At 41.7% G+C, this 18758-nt stretch overlaps 2 protein-coding genes across 12 annotated transcripts in view; one reads left to right on the top strand and one right to left on the bottom strand.

The window, feature by feature from the left end:
• Window positions 1-268: 268 nt before the first annotated feature.
• Window positions 269-11998, top strand: LOC111248037 (uncharacterized). Of its 10 annotated transcripts, none has more exons than XM_086983682.1 (5): window positions 269-407; window positions 621-815; window positions 6712-6767; window positions 10518-10589; window positions 11650-11998. In XM_086983682.1, the coding sequence occupies exons 3-5, from the start codon at window positions 6724-6726 to the stop codon at window positions 11720-11722; spliced, it is 189 nt and encodes a 62-aa protein (XP_086839808.1). In that variant the 5' UTR covers window positions 269-407; window positions 621-815; window positions 6712-6723; the 3' UTR covers window positions 11723-11998. The 10 variants fall into 10 exon arrangements, 6 of the variants coding, with proteins under 6 accessions (XP_086839808.1, XP_086839809.1, XP_086839806.1 ...); XM_086983683.1 differs by having other exon boundaries at window positions 6708-6767; XM_086983680.1 differs by lacking the exons at window positions 621-815; window positions 6712-6767 and adding an exon at window positions 2369-2533.
• GLS (glutaminase) overlaps window positions 1530-18758 on the bottom strand; it is a 22029-nt gene continuing 4800 nt past the window's right edge. Inside the window, exons 1-8 of one of the 2 annotated variants that reach the window (XM_086983633.1) lie at window positions 12557-13110; window positions 9199-9334; window positions 6282-6594; window positions 5581-5837; window positions 4972-5425; window positions 4442-4769; window positions 3262-3436; window positions 1530-3009 (exon numbers count right to left, since the gene is read on the bottom strand). In XM_086983633.1, coding sequence (XP_086839759.1) covers window positions 3262-3436; window positions 4442-4769; window positions 4972-5425; window positions 5581-5837; window positions 6282-6594; window positions 9199-9334; window positions 12557-13110 — 2217 coding nt within the window. In that variant the 3' untranslated portion in view covers window positions 1530-3009. Of the gene's footprint in view, window positions 3437-4441; window positions 4770-4971; window positions 5426-5580; window positions 5838-6281; window positions 6595-9198; window positions 9335-12556; window positions 13111-18758 lie in introns of those variants that run through there. The other variant, XM_086983634.1, reaches the window with a different exon arrangement.

The following is an 18758-nucleotide window of genomic DNA, read 5'->3' as shown; positions in this document are numbered from 1 at the left end:
TATTCAGAAAGTCCATTCCAGCCTACTCGTTTGTCCATTTCAGTTTGTTTCGTCGAATCACACTAAATGATAACCTTCTTAGTACACGTTTCAATTACATAGATATACTATCAAATAAGTGACGGAAGTTGAGCACTCACTACGCTTGTAATGTCGGTGATTCCAACGAATTGTTCTAGCAAAGTCTATTGGATCTTATCAACGATTTACTCTCACCGCTATATTATGCTCTCGATACAACGTTATAAATGGATAAGCGAGTTTCACACAGACGGATGGAACGTTTCACAGCAGTCATAGAACGAGTTTACGTGTTTGAGAGTCTCGTCGACTGAGCGAGGTCGCCAGTTGCGTCTTACCCGATCCGTTGCGTGAGTACCAACTGGCTCACCAAAGAAACTAATGTTGTTAGTATTTCCTAGCGTTTACGTTTCTACCTCAGTCTGACTCAATAGATAGTTGTATTGGTAGTAATAGCAGGAGCGTCAGAAATCGTCTGGGATTGGATTAACAACCAACGCTGAGACATGCTTTGTTTCAGCGTGCTACCTTCGTCTTCCTCTAGCTTCTCCAGAAGGTTCTCCCATAACGTCCGTTTTCTTTACTTTTTCGGCGGGCAGGCGTCATTGGACAGAGCGGAAGTATGTGGAAAGGAGCGCTACTACTGGTGACGCTGCTGTTACTCGAGAGATTGCGAAGGCAAAGTTGTCATTACCAGCCTCCCCACCTTGGCCCCAAAGCAAGCTTTTGTTCAAATAATCTGACTCTCCGCTACCGATCGACCGACAGCTAACTGATTAGATACTGGATCTCCTGTGAGTTCTACGCCTTTCCCCCAAAACTTCTTTGATTGCTAGCGATGAGTGTGCTGCTGCCGCCGCTGAACATGTTATCGCTGAGGTGGCATAGGAGGAATCGACCGCCGGAGCATTGCCAGTGGATAGCGGTATGATGCCAGTCACTGGGAAATGACTGGCAGTCACTGACTGTCAAACCATTAATGCATTTCCTTCCCGAGGTAAAAACTTTCCTGACATTCAGTCCAAATAAAGAGGAATGGATGTGAATGGAATCCTCAACTTGTGGTAGCAGTAGCAGCAGCAGCAGTCGTCTACAGCAGCGTCTATGAAGAACACACACGCACAACGTGTTGTTTAGTGATGCGGTGCTACCTTCTACTGGTTGCTACTTAGTTATCAATGAAATTTTAAGTATTAACATTATGTTCGAGTACGGTACGGTCTGCAGGGCTACAAACCCCCGGCTTTGAGTTAGCTGGGGAACGAGGTTGCGAGGTTCAAAACTCGAACTGATGATAAAGATACTGTAGGGTGCAACTGTAACATGAAAGAAAACGCGATAACCAGTTGGCGCATATCTATTTCTAGAGAGAGATACACGATTCAATGTTTGTGGCTTGCTTTCTAACTGCTACCCTGAACAGACGCCACTAGCTAAGGAGATCAAAAGATAATCATTTTGCTTCGGTGAGATCATTATCGATTGTTAAAAGTGACAACACGGGTGCGCTTTTGGCCATGTTTGAATACTTCTTTATTCTTGTGTTTGAAAGACAGCGTGTGTTCGTAGTATTATCCCCTTCGACGCTGTGTTACCTCTGGACACGGTCGCTAGTTCACAGAAAGCACTCAATCTCAGTTGAAGCGTGGCCTAGCTTACCTCTCTAGAATTCTTTCCCCCGCTCTCCTTTTAGCTACGTTGTGGCAGGTTGACTGAAGTCTGTTGAAGTTTGCAGCAGTGAATTGGTAGTGTTGCTCCAATCGTTTATTGCATATTTTTGCTTGACATTTAATGCTGGGACAAGTATTTAGAGTTTACTGTAGCATTATTTGTAATCTTTTCCGCGTCGTGTCGTGATTTACGATAAATATTCTCTTTGAAGATAGGTATAGAGGGATACGTTTACTGGCGCATAGTTTCGGTGTTACTCGGAGCCACGTTGAGGCTAAGGGAAAATCCATAACTTGTCTTTTCTTCTAAAGTCTACTACTACTATTTATGTCGAATCGAGCTTTGTTCACGAAAACCCCAGTGATTAGCCAGCACCCGATAAATATGTGTATGATCGTTGCTAGGAAGTTATATTCGTTTGTGTGTAGCGAAGAATAATTTTTTTCATTTATGTGTTGTTTTACTGCACAAAAATTCTACTAACCAGCAATTTAATCAAAATCTCTATCGCAATCGTCGTTGCAGTCGCGTCCACACCCAAAGTGTCGAGCCACAAAAAATCCTTTTTTGCCGTGATCTTTTCAATATAGTCAAATTATAACTGTATTATCTAGTGGTCAATCGTACATTATTACATACACAGCATCCCCTTCATGGGCTTCGTTTGATTGCTTAGGTTGGTTCGAGAACGCAATGCCTGCTTGGACACGTCTGTCTCAATCAGTACCCCTGGGTGGGTAACGAACACTGAACGCTCGCCGGATTTCGACACGACAGCAACTGGCCGACTGTCACATGTATCGTGTGGCAGAGGGCAACGCGAGCGTTGCATCTTCGCTGAGTAATGCTAGTTCCAATTCGGCGCATATCCACCCGGCGCTAGCTGCGCACCGAACACCCCCTGAACACGCTATCGTATCTAAACTATCTATAATAGCTAGACTAGAAGAAAAAGAAGCAGCATTCAGTTTCGGTTAGGCAGTTGCAACGTTCGTTCAACGCGTTTACAATGTTTTTAATTAAGAATTTATCGGGTTTGACTGGACAATGAACGAAGCTAGTTAGACTGCTGTTGCGGACCACCTGAACGCATGAGTGTTACTTTTTCAGGCAAGACTTTTCTCTCTTGCCGCTCCCTTTTTCGCGCTTCCATGTTGACGCTCTGGTTTCTATTTGTTTTCCACATACATTCAAATACAGCGCAACTCTCCCGTTGACTTCCGGCATCGTACGCGACAGCGATGCTCGCACGCTTGACGAAGTGTTGTTATGGTAGTAGTGGTAACTTTACTGGTCGGCCGTCCCGTTAATGGTCATCTGCAGAATTGGTGGTGTTGGCCGATGACAAAACAAGCATTAGAAGTTGTCGCTACTGTGACATGCAAAAGCATTTTAGGTCGAAAACAAGCTTAACGGATTTATTCAAAGTGTGAAAGTCTCTGGAATTAAACGCTCCAAACGTTTAAAAACTGTCGGTCAACTTGTAGCAGATGAACTCGCGTGTCGTTGATGTATTTTTGGTTAATTTTAACAAATGTTTCTGGTCTTGTAGGGGCATTCTTTTTTAACCTATTTGAGTTGTTTTTCCTTGAGATCGGGCTTGGCGATTTGTTTCTCCTCGACCTCGGCGTTCTTCAAGCTTTCACCCTCATCTGTAGAGTTCGCCGTGTCCCATATAGATAGGAAATCAACGATATGCGAGTGGCCAAATGTACGGGCATCGTCTGCAGGAGTGTGGCCCCACCTGCAGCGGAAGAAGAAACGAGATGAGATGTTAGAGCACACTAATTACGCTAGGGCACCCTCCTACGTCTACAAAATGATCACTTAAGTCCATAAAGGTCTTCCCTTTTAATAAAATGCCCGCTTATAGCTCAAGGAATCAGAATTGTTTATTTCTTTACTCGAACTTTATTTCAATAAATTCAATTTACATGTCAGAGTGTGGCTCTGAGCATTTTTTGGCATATAGAGGTTCTACCGATGTTTGTAGAACAATTGTCAACTGAATCACTGGTTGTTAGAGAAACGCGTTATACGCTCCTACTCGTAACTATTCTCTAATGCGTGAAATTCGCCTAACTGCTAACATGACCAACACGAGCCGTTAGCTACTGCCATCAGATCGGTGGCGATGAAAGTTTTTAGCAGAACTCGCTATTTGCAGCTATAGACGAACGCAATCTGTAACATATATGCTCTACCTTAACTGGTTGTTATTAAAGCCGAGCGACATGTTGGTATATAAGCGACAAATTATAATTTTATCGTACCATAGGCGAGTGCTGACACACTCAAGTTGCAAGTATCCTAGAAAAATAATCGTATTATCCGTAAAGATTAAGCCAGTTGGTGTGAAAACAAAATATTAATTCATTTGTATTCTAGTAGACACAGATATACCCGGCATGACTAAAAATAGCCGATATATATATATATATATATATATATATATATATATATATATATATATATATGAAAACCTTTCATGTGGTCAGTAGAACGGAAACTCAACGAACAGGTTAGGATTCCAAGATAAAAAAATTCTGATATCAATCAATAATGTCTATGTAACTGAACGCCTAGGCCTCGCAATGAAGGGGCATTATTTGCTCAGTGGAACACGAAAGGGTACCTGAGACAGCAAAATTTGTCATTCGGGATTATACATATATAACCCCAAATGGCATTATAGATGCGGTTTACAAGGTAACAATAGTCGAAACTGAATAACGGTACAAATACACACCTATCCTTATTGTCGGGGCTGACGCCGCAAATTTTAAGAAGAAATTCGACTGCTTCGAGATGGCCTTCAGCGGCCGCCAGATGTAGCGCAGTTCTCCCATCGTAATCTGAAAGGCCCATGTTCATACCGGAGAGGTAATGGCGACGCATAGCCGTTACGTCGCCCGAGGCAGCAGAGAAAAGCAGGTTGACAACCTTTTGACCTTTGGTATCATACTTTTGCCGGCGTGGATCTTTCTTTTGCGTCATATGTCGCAGATTGTCGTAGTGATGAAATGAGAAAACACGAACAAGCTCCTCACAAAACTGGACCCCACGTACGGAGTTGCCTTCCATTAAGCAATCATAAATGAATGAATGAATGTCAACTTAGACACTTTGGTATATCACTGATGGATTTTTTTGAAATCGGATTCGACTTTACATGTTCCTTTTTTAATATAATAGATATAAACAAACTACATTGCTATATACTCAAAGTCAATATGCAGTAATAGGTGAAATATGGCCATGGAAAAATAGCTAGCTTACCGTAATTGTCAAGCGGCGGTGACCACAGACCGAGTCCCATGACATTCGGTATAACGACCATCGTACAGCCAGAGACGCCCGATTTAGCCGGTAGCCCTACTTTAAAGGCGTATTGACCTGAATAGTCATACATGCCGCAGGAATGCATCAGTGATAGTACGTCCCGGCAAGAATTTGGATTAATCACCTGGTGGCCAGTAATTGGACAAATACCTCCATTGGCCAAGGTAGCTGCCATGACAGATACGCTGTTGGAGTTTACCTCAAGTGAGCAAAGTTGAAAATAGAAATCCATCGTGTCCTTTAGGTTGACTTTCTCAGGAAAACACTTGTTCTCTTTCATATAGTAGCCGATAGCATAGTTCCGATCAGCTGCTTCGCGTTCTGAGAGGAAGATGGCGTTGTTGAAGGATAAATATTCCCCTCCTGATATGGCCCGGTAATATTGGCACATCTGTAGGGGATGAGTTATTGGACAATAACGTTTTTCTTAACTGTATCGAAATCACGCATTATGATGCCTGTATAATAATAATATTCAATAGTACATGTTTTTAACTTTAAACTGTAGAAGTTCCCCAAGAAGGTTCAAAAACCGCCAATACAAACCCAGTCAAATTTTTCCGAGGCCCGCATCTCCGGCTCAATAAGATTAAGTAAAGTTGAAGCGATGATAATTGCGCCAGCGTTCACCATAGGGTTATGGGGCTTTCGGTTATAGTCGAGTACCAGCTCGTTAAACATTCGACCAGAAGGCTCTTGGCCTACATACTGATGCACGGTGTCAGCGCCCAGCTCCGAGAGGGCGATGGCGTAGTTCAGTGGTTTGCCTGACGACTGAATTGTGAATGGCACCTCGGCATCGCCTGCGGTAATAAAAATTTCGAACGTAACAATACCGTCACGGATTCGAATACTACATGGCAATAAAAGAGAGCCGCATTAGCAACGTTCTCCTTGTCTGCAGTCGTTTACTCGAAAATGTTTTTAAAGAGTTTGTTATTTTCTGTGCAATAATTTATTTCAATTTCAGTTAAACTAGCTAAGCTACAGCTACACGACGGATGTGGGATACACAGTCCACTCATAACGGACAACAGCGTATTTAATAATTGATGAGGATTTATTCATACTTTATTCCTTTACTTATTTTCATAATAGTTAGAAAAAAAAAGATACTCCTTTTCGCATAGTAGACATTGCGTACTTAATGTTACTACGCATTCTGTAAGCCAGTATGTTTACCATCTCGTGGTATACGTGGCTGATACTGTATAATAGTTGAAAAGGAAGTCGACGCAAAAACCTACCAAGTGAGAAACGCTGTCCATCAACGGTGCAGATCGACACCCCCCAAAAGTCGGGGGAGTACTTTGCCAACTGGGGAATATACGTAGCCACGTTACCGCCCGTGTTTTGTTTGCACTTCCAGTAGAAATCTTCGATGTAGTGAGTGAAATCCTGGAAATCGGGAATGACAAACTGGTGTCTGAGTGCTCTTGTAATAAGGACAATGTTTTCTTTAAGGACATTCTTGAACGTTGCCTTATCCAAGCTCAGACTTTCCACTGACCCCATGCCCCCTTTTTCCTTGTGAACTGCTCGGAGGTTCGTCATCATTTCCTGAAAAAGCATCAATAAATTAAAGATTACAGCGCCTGTTAGCCTTTAGCTTGCATTATGACCACCAGCTCCTAGTGGGCGTTCTATTTGATTAAAAATATGTTTGTTGCAAGGAAGAAGCCGTTCATCATGATATCATGGAAAGTCTTCTCGAACCCACGCTGCGTACACATGTAAGTAATAGTGCTCTAAGATCTAGTAAGGGATATCTAGATGGGTTACCATAACAAATTAAACATGCAACGAAGTTTCTTTCGTGCTGCTTTCGTATGGTGACGAATAGCATAGACTTTCAGATATAATGCGTAACATGCAGGTGTATACATGACGGGCGCTTGCAATGTTTTTCAAGACGGTAAACCTGCGGGGAAGCCTTAATAACATCCTTTAATATGTCAGACTAGCAAGAGACTAGTCTGGACTTGAAGCCAGGCAAAGCGCATGGAAGTTCAAGACTATTAGTAAGTAAATGTATAAATATTTGCGCATGAACTACAGAGGTGCCCCAATTGATTTTGTTAACATGTGCTATTTAACACCTGATTATAGTTAGGTATAGAAGACTCGTCAATGCAAAAGGCTTTTAGGGGTTTTTAGAAAGAATTTTTAGAGGTTGCCTCCTGTTAAAAAAGAAACACGGGCACGAAGAGTTTCGGCATATACAGTAGTCAATTAGATAAACAGAGAACTGCTACAGGAGAGATAAGGGTGTTTCGAGACTTTTTCGTGAAATTCAAGTGAACTTTGAGCGAGCTCCTTGTGGCTAATGTTTACCTGAACAACCTAGTCTGCATTTATTCTTGAGGTAGAAATTCTGTAAACACGCAAATACAATAGAAATACAACAGGCTGCTGGCGGACATACAGTCTCCACAAATAACTCGTCACGTCAGACTGTAGTGTTACCAGTTATAGCCTAGATCTCAATTCCCTCCGGAAAACATTTTCCATGCCGAGGAAGCTAGCATAAAGTATTCAAGCAGTGCAGATCAGACTTTAGTGTTTTTGGCAGGAAGACCACAGTACATACTGCTAAATGAAGGTGTCAAAGAAAGTGAACGGTACTAAAGTGGATCGTCTCATTAAAAGAATTCCGAGTGGTTCGCCAAGCAGCGCCAGGATTCTTATTCGAGCATTTTGCGCATATCGCTGACAATAGCGTGATAATTGGATGACTGATTTAATGCTTAGCTCATAGATAACAGTCAATAGCTGTTCCGTCATCAACGCAATGTAGCATCACGGAATCTATAGTATAATACACGTAACACAATCACTACGCATTTGCCTACGCCTTTAAAGAATCAGATGATTCTTTTCTTCTTCTATTTTGCTATCTTTACTGACATAGATTTCCAGCATCGGGTAGATTCTTCACATCATGCGTTTTGTCAATTCCCACAACTTCCGACAAAGAACACTATCTAGGTACGTACGTAGGATTCACTGAGAAAACTTCTGATACCCCACTGCAATTCGAGTGGGATGTGTTATAGATGCGATAGGTACAAGATTCAGTATATTACTGCAGATATACTTGATAGAAATTATAGTAGTATGTAGTAGTTTAACTAACGTGTGATTAATTCGGACTGCAAACCCAAGAGAGAAGCATCAGCTGAATATGCTGAGTCTTGCGGGGCTCTGACTTGGGCCATCTGGTCCGAAGACAGCAGCGGCTCAACCATCCAAGCCACCGCGCCGATAATCTGTAAAAATCTGCCAAGATACATGGACCGGTAAACGGCAATGAGCTAGTTAATTGGAGAGAATGGTCCGAGTTAGCTGAATGAAACTGTGCTTCATTTGTTGTCTGTTTGTTGCGTTTCAATCATTATCTTTAATAATATAGCTGAAATCCGTGTATTTGTTCTGTTAGCTTTCTAGCCCCTATTAAGGTGGCAGTGAATTGCTCAGGGGCTGGAATGCGTTTTTACTTTTTCAGATAAACCGATAAAAATTCGTTAGCTCGTCAGAGGACTTATGGGACTCAAACACTGCTTGCATAGATCTTTATATCGCCAAGTCTTTTAAGAAGGTTGTAAGGGCCACCTTTGACAAACTAGATGGCTAAATACTGCTTTTCGATCTTTACGATGTTTAGCATTGCCCTAGGAGACACAAGATTACTGTGAAAAGAATCGGGAGAGCGCCTCTATAATAGACTTCGCTGAACCTCAGTTGCTTTCAATTAAGCCTGACTAGACGGTTTTACTTCAAAAATTACTTCATGAACCTGCGCATCTTGTTTCCAATGTGGTGTGAAGTGTTCTTGATCGTCTAGGCTGTTGAAGCTTTCGCAAATGACCTTGCGTGTTGTATCCTCTTCGATTTACTAACAACTCGATGCAAACTAAAATAAATGTAGCCTTTATTTTGATTTATGCCGCGATACTTACTGTTGGCTAACACAGTGAATTCAAATTTAAACTCAACTTAAGTCAACTGTCTAACGAATAGGTACGATTCACTCGTGGACGAAATGGGATATTTTTATTTTCGCTTAGTTGACTAAGTCTACTTACTAAGTAAGATGCTCTTGCAAGCTAAAAACTCGAGGTGCCAACACGATTGAGGCTTTCAAATAGAGGGCCATTTACCCACCTTGAGTCTATGGTCACTTTTTTTGAGCCCAGTGGCGAAAAGAGCGCTGAAGAATTTCCCCACCGAGATAGTGTCGTCAGTCTCCTTAAACATATCAAACAGGATATCTTCGACGTTCACAGGAGGCGCGTCATCCCTGAAATTGACGACGGATAGTTACAAGTGAGGATTATGGATAGCCTTTACCATACACGTTTTTAACACCGCGTATGTATTCTTTCATTGATTGGTTAAAACTATTCTCTAGTATATCGGTCGTGGTGTTTTTGTCCTTTGGTTGCTAAAATTTGCAGTACCGATTTCCGATTTGCAACGGTTATCCGAAAGGACTTTGTAATAGACTTGAAATAGAAATCTCAGTAAGTCAGCAGCTTGTTGACCAAGATACGATTGTTTATCTACACAACAAAAAGACTGATAATCCTTTTGTTGTGTAGATCTCGTTTATAACATTGTGCTAAAGCTTACTAAAGTGACACATACTAACAGCGGGCAGATAAACGATAAGCTAAATAAATGCGGTTGATGTACGAGCAATAGTTATGATATATATATATATATATATATATATATATATATATATATATATATTCAACCAACTCTCTAGGAGTAACCATTCTGATTATATACAGAGCAAATCTTCACGTCATATCCATTTAGAGCTGTCTATAGTTGGGTCAACTGGAGTAGTGTCTCCTGCCAAGAGGTTTGTCGACCTTAAACGCCGAGTCACCCGAACTACGAACACGATGAGACTCTTTTTAGACGACTACGAGAGCTCACACTGAGCGCAGAGGAGGGGACCCAACTTTTGTGTGCTGATTAGTAGCAACTAACGAAAGCTACTAATTCCGTCCGTGAGTTTCATCAGGGTATACGTATGTGTGGGCGTATAGCAGCAGTATTATAACTACTGCTATACGCCCACATCGACACTTGAAACAAAATTACGGGGGGTAACTATAGGATAAATTAGTCGATGAGCAATCGCAAATTACAAGCAAGCACAAGCCGCCGAGTCAAGATACTCATGCTCGTTTCGAGAAATGCTTTTTAAACCGGATTTTCTAAGCTCCGCACAGATTTTCGCGAAGCCGTGAATGCGCACTAGAAATGCGCACTAGGTGATGTACGATAATTGAACTAACGTTCTATAGGGAACATATAAATAATACGGTACACTGAGTCGACCGGGAACTACTGGAAAACATCGGCTTGCATAATTCAACATAACAGAGCGGAGACACTGCTTCTTGTCAGGAATTGACAGTTCCATGTTGTTGAATCAAGCTAACAATTGTTATCTTTAATCCTAATAGATGTCTGATGGCCCCTCAACTTAAGAGCTTGTCCGTAGCGCGGGAAGAAGCAGCAAGTCACTATACAAGCAGGTTCGTCGTCAATATCCTCGTTGAGTCATTGCCTTGTTGAGGCCACATCTTACAGCTCAAAAGCAGCCATTTTTTTCACACTGGACTGCTCTCCTAATATCCTGACAGATCGTAACAATAGAGGCATGTGTCGTCGAGTTAACGAACATTCCCTAACCTGTGCCTAGTGTAAACCACAACATTTGCAAACTTCACACACGCTAATAGTCTTCACCTAGGACCAAATCAAATTGGCAAACGGAAAGGCCTGATCGAAGGATAGCTAAAGCGTTAATTATTAGTCGTAATTATACCGAAAATTGGCTATAAATCCTTAGACCCAACCTAGGTCATAAGGTAATACTTTTATAAGAATCGGTTATTCACCAGACATGTTCGGCTCGAAGACAAGGGAGCAAACAAATGCATTTACTTTTCACAATTCTGTTGTATGTATGTTAATGGCGGAGGCATATGGATCTTCTATCCTGTCGCCTACATGGACTAGGCCTTGTCGCATCAGTAAGGTCCACCAGAGGATGCTCGAAATATAAACCGTTGATTCGATATGTTTAAGGTGATTTATTAAGGAAAACAACCAGGGACGTGAAATGAGTTTTTGCCAATATCTGTAGATCTATATAAAGTAAAAATAGTTCAGGACTAATTGTGGTAAGCCAGCAGTTGGATTGCGTCAGTGCGTATTGCTTGACACAGCTACAGCTTCTGATGCATACAGAGTATGCGTAAGATATATGCTTTGCTGCTAACTGCGGTCAGATCTACTCATGTTATTATAGTCAGCAACAATTACGACTTTGTTTTTTTTTTTTTAATTCACTTTCCGCTGTACTGCTGTTGTAATTAACAGCTTATGGTGTAAATGAGCTTTTTTTTCTATACACAGAACAGGCATTTCATTAGACTGCTACGTTAGAGTTTGTTCAACAAGTTATTGCGACTTTTTCCGACACACATTTTTTAAAAAAATACCAGTAAATATCTGGAAAAATAAACGAACAGACAAACTGTAATGATTCCCCAAGTAACGAATGACTAATTATGAACGTTTTCTTTGCAGCCTATTATTCCCGTTTTACACACGAGCATCGTTTACGGCGTGTAGTTGCATTGAAAACAAAAACGCCGCATAAATCAATTTGTAGGTGAAGGACAAACAAGGAAGCCCGTCATGAAATCAAAGTGACTTTGTGTAATTTCTGTGAAACACTAAACACTGTTAAGCGTCGAACTTCGGGACATTACACACGTGCCGCAGGAATGAATTCGGGCAGGAGCGGCCGTCTCCGTATTCAGGAAAAGAGATACGAGCACAAGCACAGCGACAGCGCCCAATTACTGGCAGAAGGAGACCTGGTTATCAATAAAATTGTTTACGACTAAATTGATCGTCGGAAATGCTGACTCTAGCCCGCACCTGTGTCCTCAGTGGCACCTAACAGTTGAGACTAGCATGTATGTCTTACGTTTTCGTCTCCGATAGCTACAGCGAATCGTTCCCAAGATTGCAAACCAAATGGTTATAAAGCTAAATAAGTACAAATGGCATTTTTATTCTATTTTTCTAACTGTTGAAATAATCTGAGGTTTTCCTAGGGACCAGATCATTTTCAAAAAATCGGGAGTTATTACCCAGAACGCAATGAACAATAATTCGCGTGATATGTTAGTCAGCCATAACGTGAGCTGAAACTGCGAACTCGAATGGCTTTCAAACCAACCAAAGTTCCTGAAGTCAGCTTGGGGTCCAGCCCGATACGTCCCTGCCCATCACAGGCGCTAAACAGCGATTAAATATTGTAGAGTCACATAGCACTGCTTGGTTATACTCTAGAGAGAGTGTAACCCAGCAGTGACGTACACATAAATACCGAACTGAGCACCATGTTTCACCGTTTTATTCTATTTTAGCTTGTTTGGTACACTAATGTCAATAGATAGCCAGTAGTATGTTTTTGCTGACTTACCCACGTAATGCCTTGGCTTTTCCTTCGCGGAACTCCTCTTCCGGCATGAATATACGATTAGCATGCGAAAATGGCCTCGTCAGCGATTGGCTTTGGCCATAGCTGTAGAAGTTGTGGCTGTTTGTCATCGGAGATGTGACTGAGGTAGCGACCGCGGTGCTGGTGCCTTCGAATTTTGGGGTTTGAAACGGTAACTGCCCCGGCGTCTGTAGAGGACCGTGGCTGTTGTACCATGACGCAAAGCGAGTGCCTCGCGACGGAGGTAAGAGCAGCTGCGGGCCCAGAGACAGGGCGGTGGGTTCGTTTGGCAGAGGTAAAGAGTGTTGATTAGCGGCATTTGGTTTTCCATTGGTTGCTTTCTGGTCCTGCTGAGGACTGATGTGCGTCTGCTTGCTGGCCGTTCGGTGGACATCACGACGAAGTCGTGCCAAAGGCGGCCGCAGGCGCAGCGGACGTCTCACATCGAAGAGGCGACGGAGGTGACCTGGAAGAAATTGAGTAGCAAAAAAAGGAAAAAAACAACAGAAATCAGATTGGGAAACATGTGAATACATGTAATCATATGTATCAACTTAGACTGACCACACTTGAACTGTACGACGGTGTAAACTATCGACATAAACCATATTACATTAAAACAGCTTCACGACAACAACACATCAAAATAAGTTGGTCAGGACTCCTCCAGTGCAGCCGGCTCTCTTTCAACACGCAAAATAGCATATTACAACGAGTATTCATTATGGGGAGAGCGTATTTATTAGCACAGGCTCTTGTCATTTTTCAGGGTCCTGAACGCGCACTTAGACGTGCTGCTCTCCTGGTAAAATTGCGGGTGGCTTTAGTAAATGTGGATTGTCCTGAGTGAAAGTTACTTCAGATTGTAAGCTTCATATCTCCAACTTAACTATCTCACTTGACCGATATCGCAACAACGACAACGTCAAAATTGCAGTTACATAGCAATAATAATAGATGAAAACGTGAAAGGTATATGCATTGAACAATATGATATGCAAATGAATGTTGTTTAGTAAATAAATAAAAAAAAATAACCCCCAAAAAAGGCGTAAAAAGGTTCCGTTAGTGGAATACGAGCTAGAAAAATGCGCTACAGATGCACGCTAGCGGTAAGCAAAACTAATTGTGTTATAACACAGATTGAACTCAGTTAAAAATTGAGGCAGGTAATCTCTGAGCTGTCTATATCTGACACCAGAAGCCGAAAAAGGAAACGGTGTCTGCCATTACCACAAGTATAATAAATGCGACTGGTAAAAATCGAAGACCGCCCTAACCGACAGTCATTCAGGTTACATCTTATTATGCATCTGCTTTTTTCAAAAAAAAAAAAACAACAATAACAATGAAATACACTAGTAATTATACACTACTGGCGTACGCTGCTGGTATAATTCTGTAATAAATTTTGGTTAGGACCGCGATTTAGAGACACCTTACGGCCTAACAACCGCATGGAACACTGCGATTGCGACGTCTAGACGCAACGAAAAAGCGTTAAAATCGTAATAATTATAATCCTAATATAATAGTAACTAGAGAAAGTCGGTATCTTTTTTGTGTCACAACTAATTATCTCGGAAACACCCTTAAGTTATCCTTGCCTTAATTCAATTGTTAAAATTACGGGGGTCCAGTTCAGTGCAGTGCATCAGTATCCACCTTTATATTTAATGCTTGACGAATAATTCACTAGTTCGCTTAAGCTCACTTTATACGGATTGCTGAAGATGCCTGTACCCTGTACTATATCTCACGAACGACCTGGCATAGCGGCCAAGCCGCGTGAGAGGTAATCTGTGGCAATTTTGTTAGTTCACGAGCCTATTAAGTAGGCGCATTTACCTTTGCAACTATGAACAACGTTTAGGAATAGAATCCTTGTAAATTCAGAGCTATCCGGTTGGTTTCATTGCTTACTCGTTATAATGCAAGAATATGCTGATTTTTACTGTCTTCACAATATACGAAAGATGAGATAACTTAAATCCGTATTGACTGTAGTAGCTATCAACGCACCGTGAAGTTATCTTATACAGAGGGTCAAAAATGCTGAATAACTTCAACACAATATATAGCTTGGTAAATATTTACATCCAGTCCTTGGCTAGTCACAACTATAAATCGATTGGGTGTCATTACAGAAAGACTAAACGGCAAGGCTGCCGCCTAGTGCAGAAGTCAATTTTGTGGTCTCTGAGATTTGAAAAGCGCTGGCGGGATTTGTTTATGGGTTGTGAAAATACTGAGCAAGAAGGCTATCAGGAACACACCAACACAACAAAATAATGGTACCCTTATTTTAAAATTGGAAAATAAAAGGAACAAAAAATAAACGGCTACAGAAAAGAGGCCGCTGCAGCCATAGAAGCTTCTCACCAAAGGAAAGCATAACTAATCCTGTCGGCTTAATATGGAAAGTCCTTAAAGCAATGTTATGAAGCTGTAACAGAGACTGAAGCTTAAGAACAAAAACAAACAATGCAAAAAACAAAAATTTGCAAACAATGTCCGGAGCAGATGAAAATACGCGTGGTGCGCACTTTAGGGAGAGTTTATGCAACTACTGCCAGCAAAACCTGCCTGACGCTTACCGTAGACATAGATTAGACATGAATCGGTCTACACTGGCTACCAGTGAAGGATCAGGCTGTAAAACGATATCGTAAGAAAGTAACTTAGATAGCAGTGGCCATATATAGTTGTCATCGATCGTCCGCGACCAATTTCGTAATAGACTTTTAGTTTCGCACTTAACGTGCAATAATTTCCATTGGAGACGCGGCGAATAGACAGGAAAATGACGAAGGTTATTTAGAACGTTCTCTTAGACGATTCTCATAAGAGGTGAAGAAAAACAACCTGTTGAAGGAGCATAGTCAATGATACGTACGAAGCGAAATAGTGTCTAGTACCTGCAGGTTAGAGGATGATTGCCTTTGCCGTTGTAAAAAAACCGACAAAAGGTTCAATGTTCGAAGCTGTTACGTGATGGCACAATACTATCTACAAAGAAGACTCTCTGTAATGATACCAAAGGCTCTATAAGGGACGAGCTGATATGCCTTGTTCCAGAACTTTAAGATGTACGATGTGGAAAAAATAAATAAGCTACGTGTAATCGAGGACGAGTTACCGGTTTACAACACAGCAGACAGAGACGTAGTCGTCGTAACAGCTATTTAGGCATATTCCACTTAAAGGAATAAATGATGAGTTCCCTTTGATATTTTAGTTTATCCCTTCGTGCCCAACGGAGTTTTAGTGCGAGAATTGTTATTGAGTTGGTAGCGGGTGGTGAATGGTCGTTACCAAGCGAACAGACCGGCCGCTATAGTGAGTCATGGCCGAGGAGTGGTCGCTACTGACGATCTGACAATGTCACATAGATTCGGGCGTAATCTGAGGCCTACATCCATGTACAGCATAGTTTCTTAGTGACAGTACACGATCTTATAGCCACGTTTCAATCGCGGCCTGGATCGAAGATAACGGGAGCAAGCGACGGTCTTAGCTCTCATACAAGCCAGATATAGGTCCGTGCAATGTCGAATACTTCCGTACCGATAGGTGCACTGTACCCTGTAGTCGACAAGCAATCGATAATGAAATGGCATATCGTAATGCCGGTCGTTCAGAGGTTTTCGGATTAGTGGCTTTAATATGCGAGGCTAAAAACAACATCCGACACAGCTAGTTGCTCAGCCTTACATATAAAAGTTATTATAACTTCTCCGGACAACTTAATATTCGCCACTGTCATCGACTGTAAGCATATAGAAAAGCTAATTTGAAATTTACTTATTTTTGTCATAGGTAGCGAATTTTTCGAAATTTATTCGTGACATATGATTTCCCTGTGAGCCGGAAGCGATCACAGCCAGTTAGATCGTGTAGGTAGGTCTGGCCTTGATGTTTAGTTAGAGCTCGTATACACTGCAGTAGTTATACGGGTGAGTTCATCCAGCGTATTTACTAGAGCTTGCTCATTTTTCTCGTAGCAGCGTCGGCGTAAAACTTAAAGGAAGGTACTGACCTTACGTATTCCTGAGTGCACATGGATTGCCTTATCTAACGCGAATACTTGCTTAATAATCTTGCTGTTCTCATTCGTTCCCAGTGTTAGGAACCGTCATAGCCATACATTTTCTTTGTCTACAGCGGCGGAGCCGTGGAGAGACAGAGGTTTTTCAAAAAGGAAAAACGTTTTTCTGCCCTTCCTATTACGATTTCTACTAAATGCTAGCTCGTTACCTATCACGAGTATATTCCCTAGGTTATTCATACGTAGCCTTCAACGAAAATCCCAAACTAGATTTTTGTGGATTTTCATACGTTCCTTCAAACTATGGGCATGCCCCGCAGGCCAAGCATCAACGCAAACCTATCTTTCCTCACCTCATATGCAGTTTAGCACGATAAAGTTTGGTAACGTTCAAACAAATCAAAATAGCCTAAACTTCTTTATTAGCAAACCCGCACCTTGTCTCTTGGCGTACACGGAATCTAATTCCATCCTTTGAATCAATGGCTCTTTGTTGGGGTGTAAATATTACATCTAGCTTTACCATCCCGCAGAGAGATGGACTTATTTAATAAAGGCCTCGTCGCGTTCGTTTGCTCAGGGTTCCGTTTCTTCGGGGACGAGGATCGATATTGCGAAATGTTGACATAGAGGTACCTAGCTCCATATCAGTAGAGCACATAGATTTCATAAATGGCTTAGTCTTTTCTGTGCTTATTAATGGCATTTCTAACGTTTAACATCAGCGCTTCTTTGAAGACGATTTGAGCTGGGCGATTTCTTTTTTTTTTATTTGAGAAGAGCTATATTGTAGATGAAAAATACAGGGGATGAAATATTCTGCAAGTTTTATCTTGCATGTATAATATCCCGCAAAAAAGCACTATCAGTTGTAAATGTAGTATGACTAAGCTGGTTGGTTTTAAATTAATTTTATTTTAAAATACTAAGTTACTGTTGCAAAAATGACAGTTTTTGTCTGGCAAGCGACGGTATGCTGGTATAAATATATTTGCATACATGTAAAATATATCGTAAACTTTGTATAGATCTGCTTGCTTATATACGCAGGCGCGATTGTGTCGTATCATTACAGATAATTAGGAAACTCATAACGGCTATGGTGAAGCAACGTAGCGAGGCGTACGTTTATATGGTATATATGGAGACTTCAGAACAGCAACTTCAACAGCACTAAGGAAAGCACGAAGTAGCAGTAAGGAAATAATTCTACAAAGTAAATGGATATACGTCGCTCCCGAGCGAAAGCCTCTAGGGTTCCTTTTCCTTCATTTGGTGTATATATATTTGCTTCGTGCGTTTGTGTTTGCCTGTGTGCTTATTTGCTCCCCCGTAGCGCATGACCTGGTCACCGAAGTCGGCGCTACCAAATAACATGGTCTTCCTATGCTCATTGCGCGTATATGACTGGCAAACCACCGAGCTTTGGTTGCATCAAAAATTCTCTATACGGCAATTTCTATCTTATCATTAGATAATCCTACTCAGTTATCGGTGAGGCGCTAGCCGTGGGTCTGCGCGCCATTAGTATTAATTGCGCCAATAAGCGGTGATCAGAGCTCCTTCAGAGAGCTTCATATCTCTACTATCACCCAACCCGCTTCCATAGTCAACGGGTATGACCTCGAACCAGTGACACTGCAGCATTGCTGCATAAACTGGCCTCCTGTACTAGGGCCACTGACCAATCCATCGCTAACCAAGTCGTAAACAGTTGGTGATGTCCTGCAGAGAGTCAAAGTAACATCAAGAGATACAAGCACCACAGTGGGTGGGTGGCATACGCCAGGTCAAAGTCTGGCAAAACCTTAAAGGTAGGGCTTTGTGACGCTATAAACCTGTTATTGGTACCCAGTGAGCGGTATCAGAGGATGGTGTCGTGGTGGGCACTGTTAAGAAATCGGGTTGTGGCTCAATGCAATTTTGGCTAAACGTGCATGAATGCGGTGGTGATGGGTCCAACAGCTCGGCCGCTTGACTCACTGGCAGCAAACCATGTCTATAACTTCTTTGAGGGCCGGTAACAACTGCAGGTATACAAAAATATTAAAATATTCGATGGAATAAAGTTCGAATGGTCATCAAGCGACAATTTTCAGGTCGATATATGTACGTATGTATACGTGTGTATATACA

Source organism: Varroa destructor, unplaced genomic scaffold (genome assembly GCF_002443255.2).
Source record: "Varroa destructor unplaced genomic scaffold, Vdes_3.0 BEIS01000003.1, whole genome shotgun sequence".
In the NCBI taxonomy this organism is placed as follows: domain Eukaryota; kingdom Metazoa; phylum Arthropoda; class Arachnida; order Mesostigmata; family Varroidae; genus Varroa; species Varroa destructor.
The sequence above is the reverse complement of the archived record's forward strand: the minus strand, read 5'-3'. Positions and strand labels throughout refer to the sequence as shown.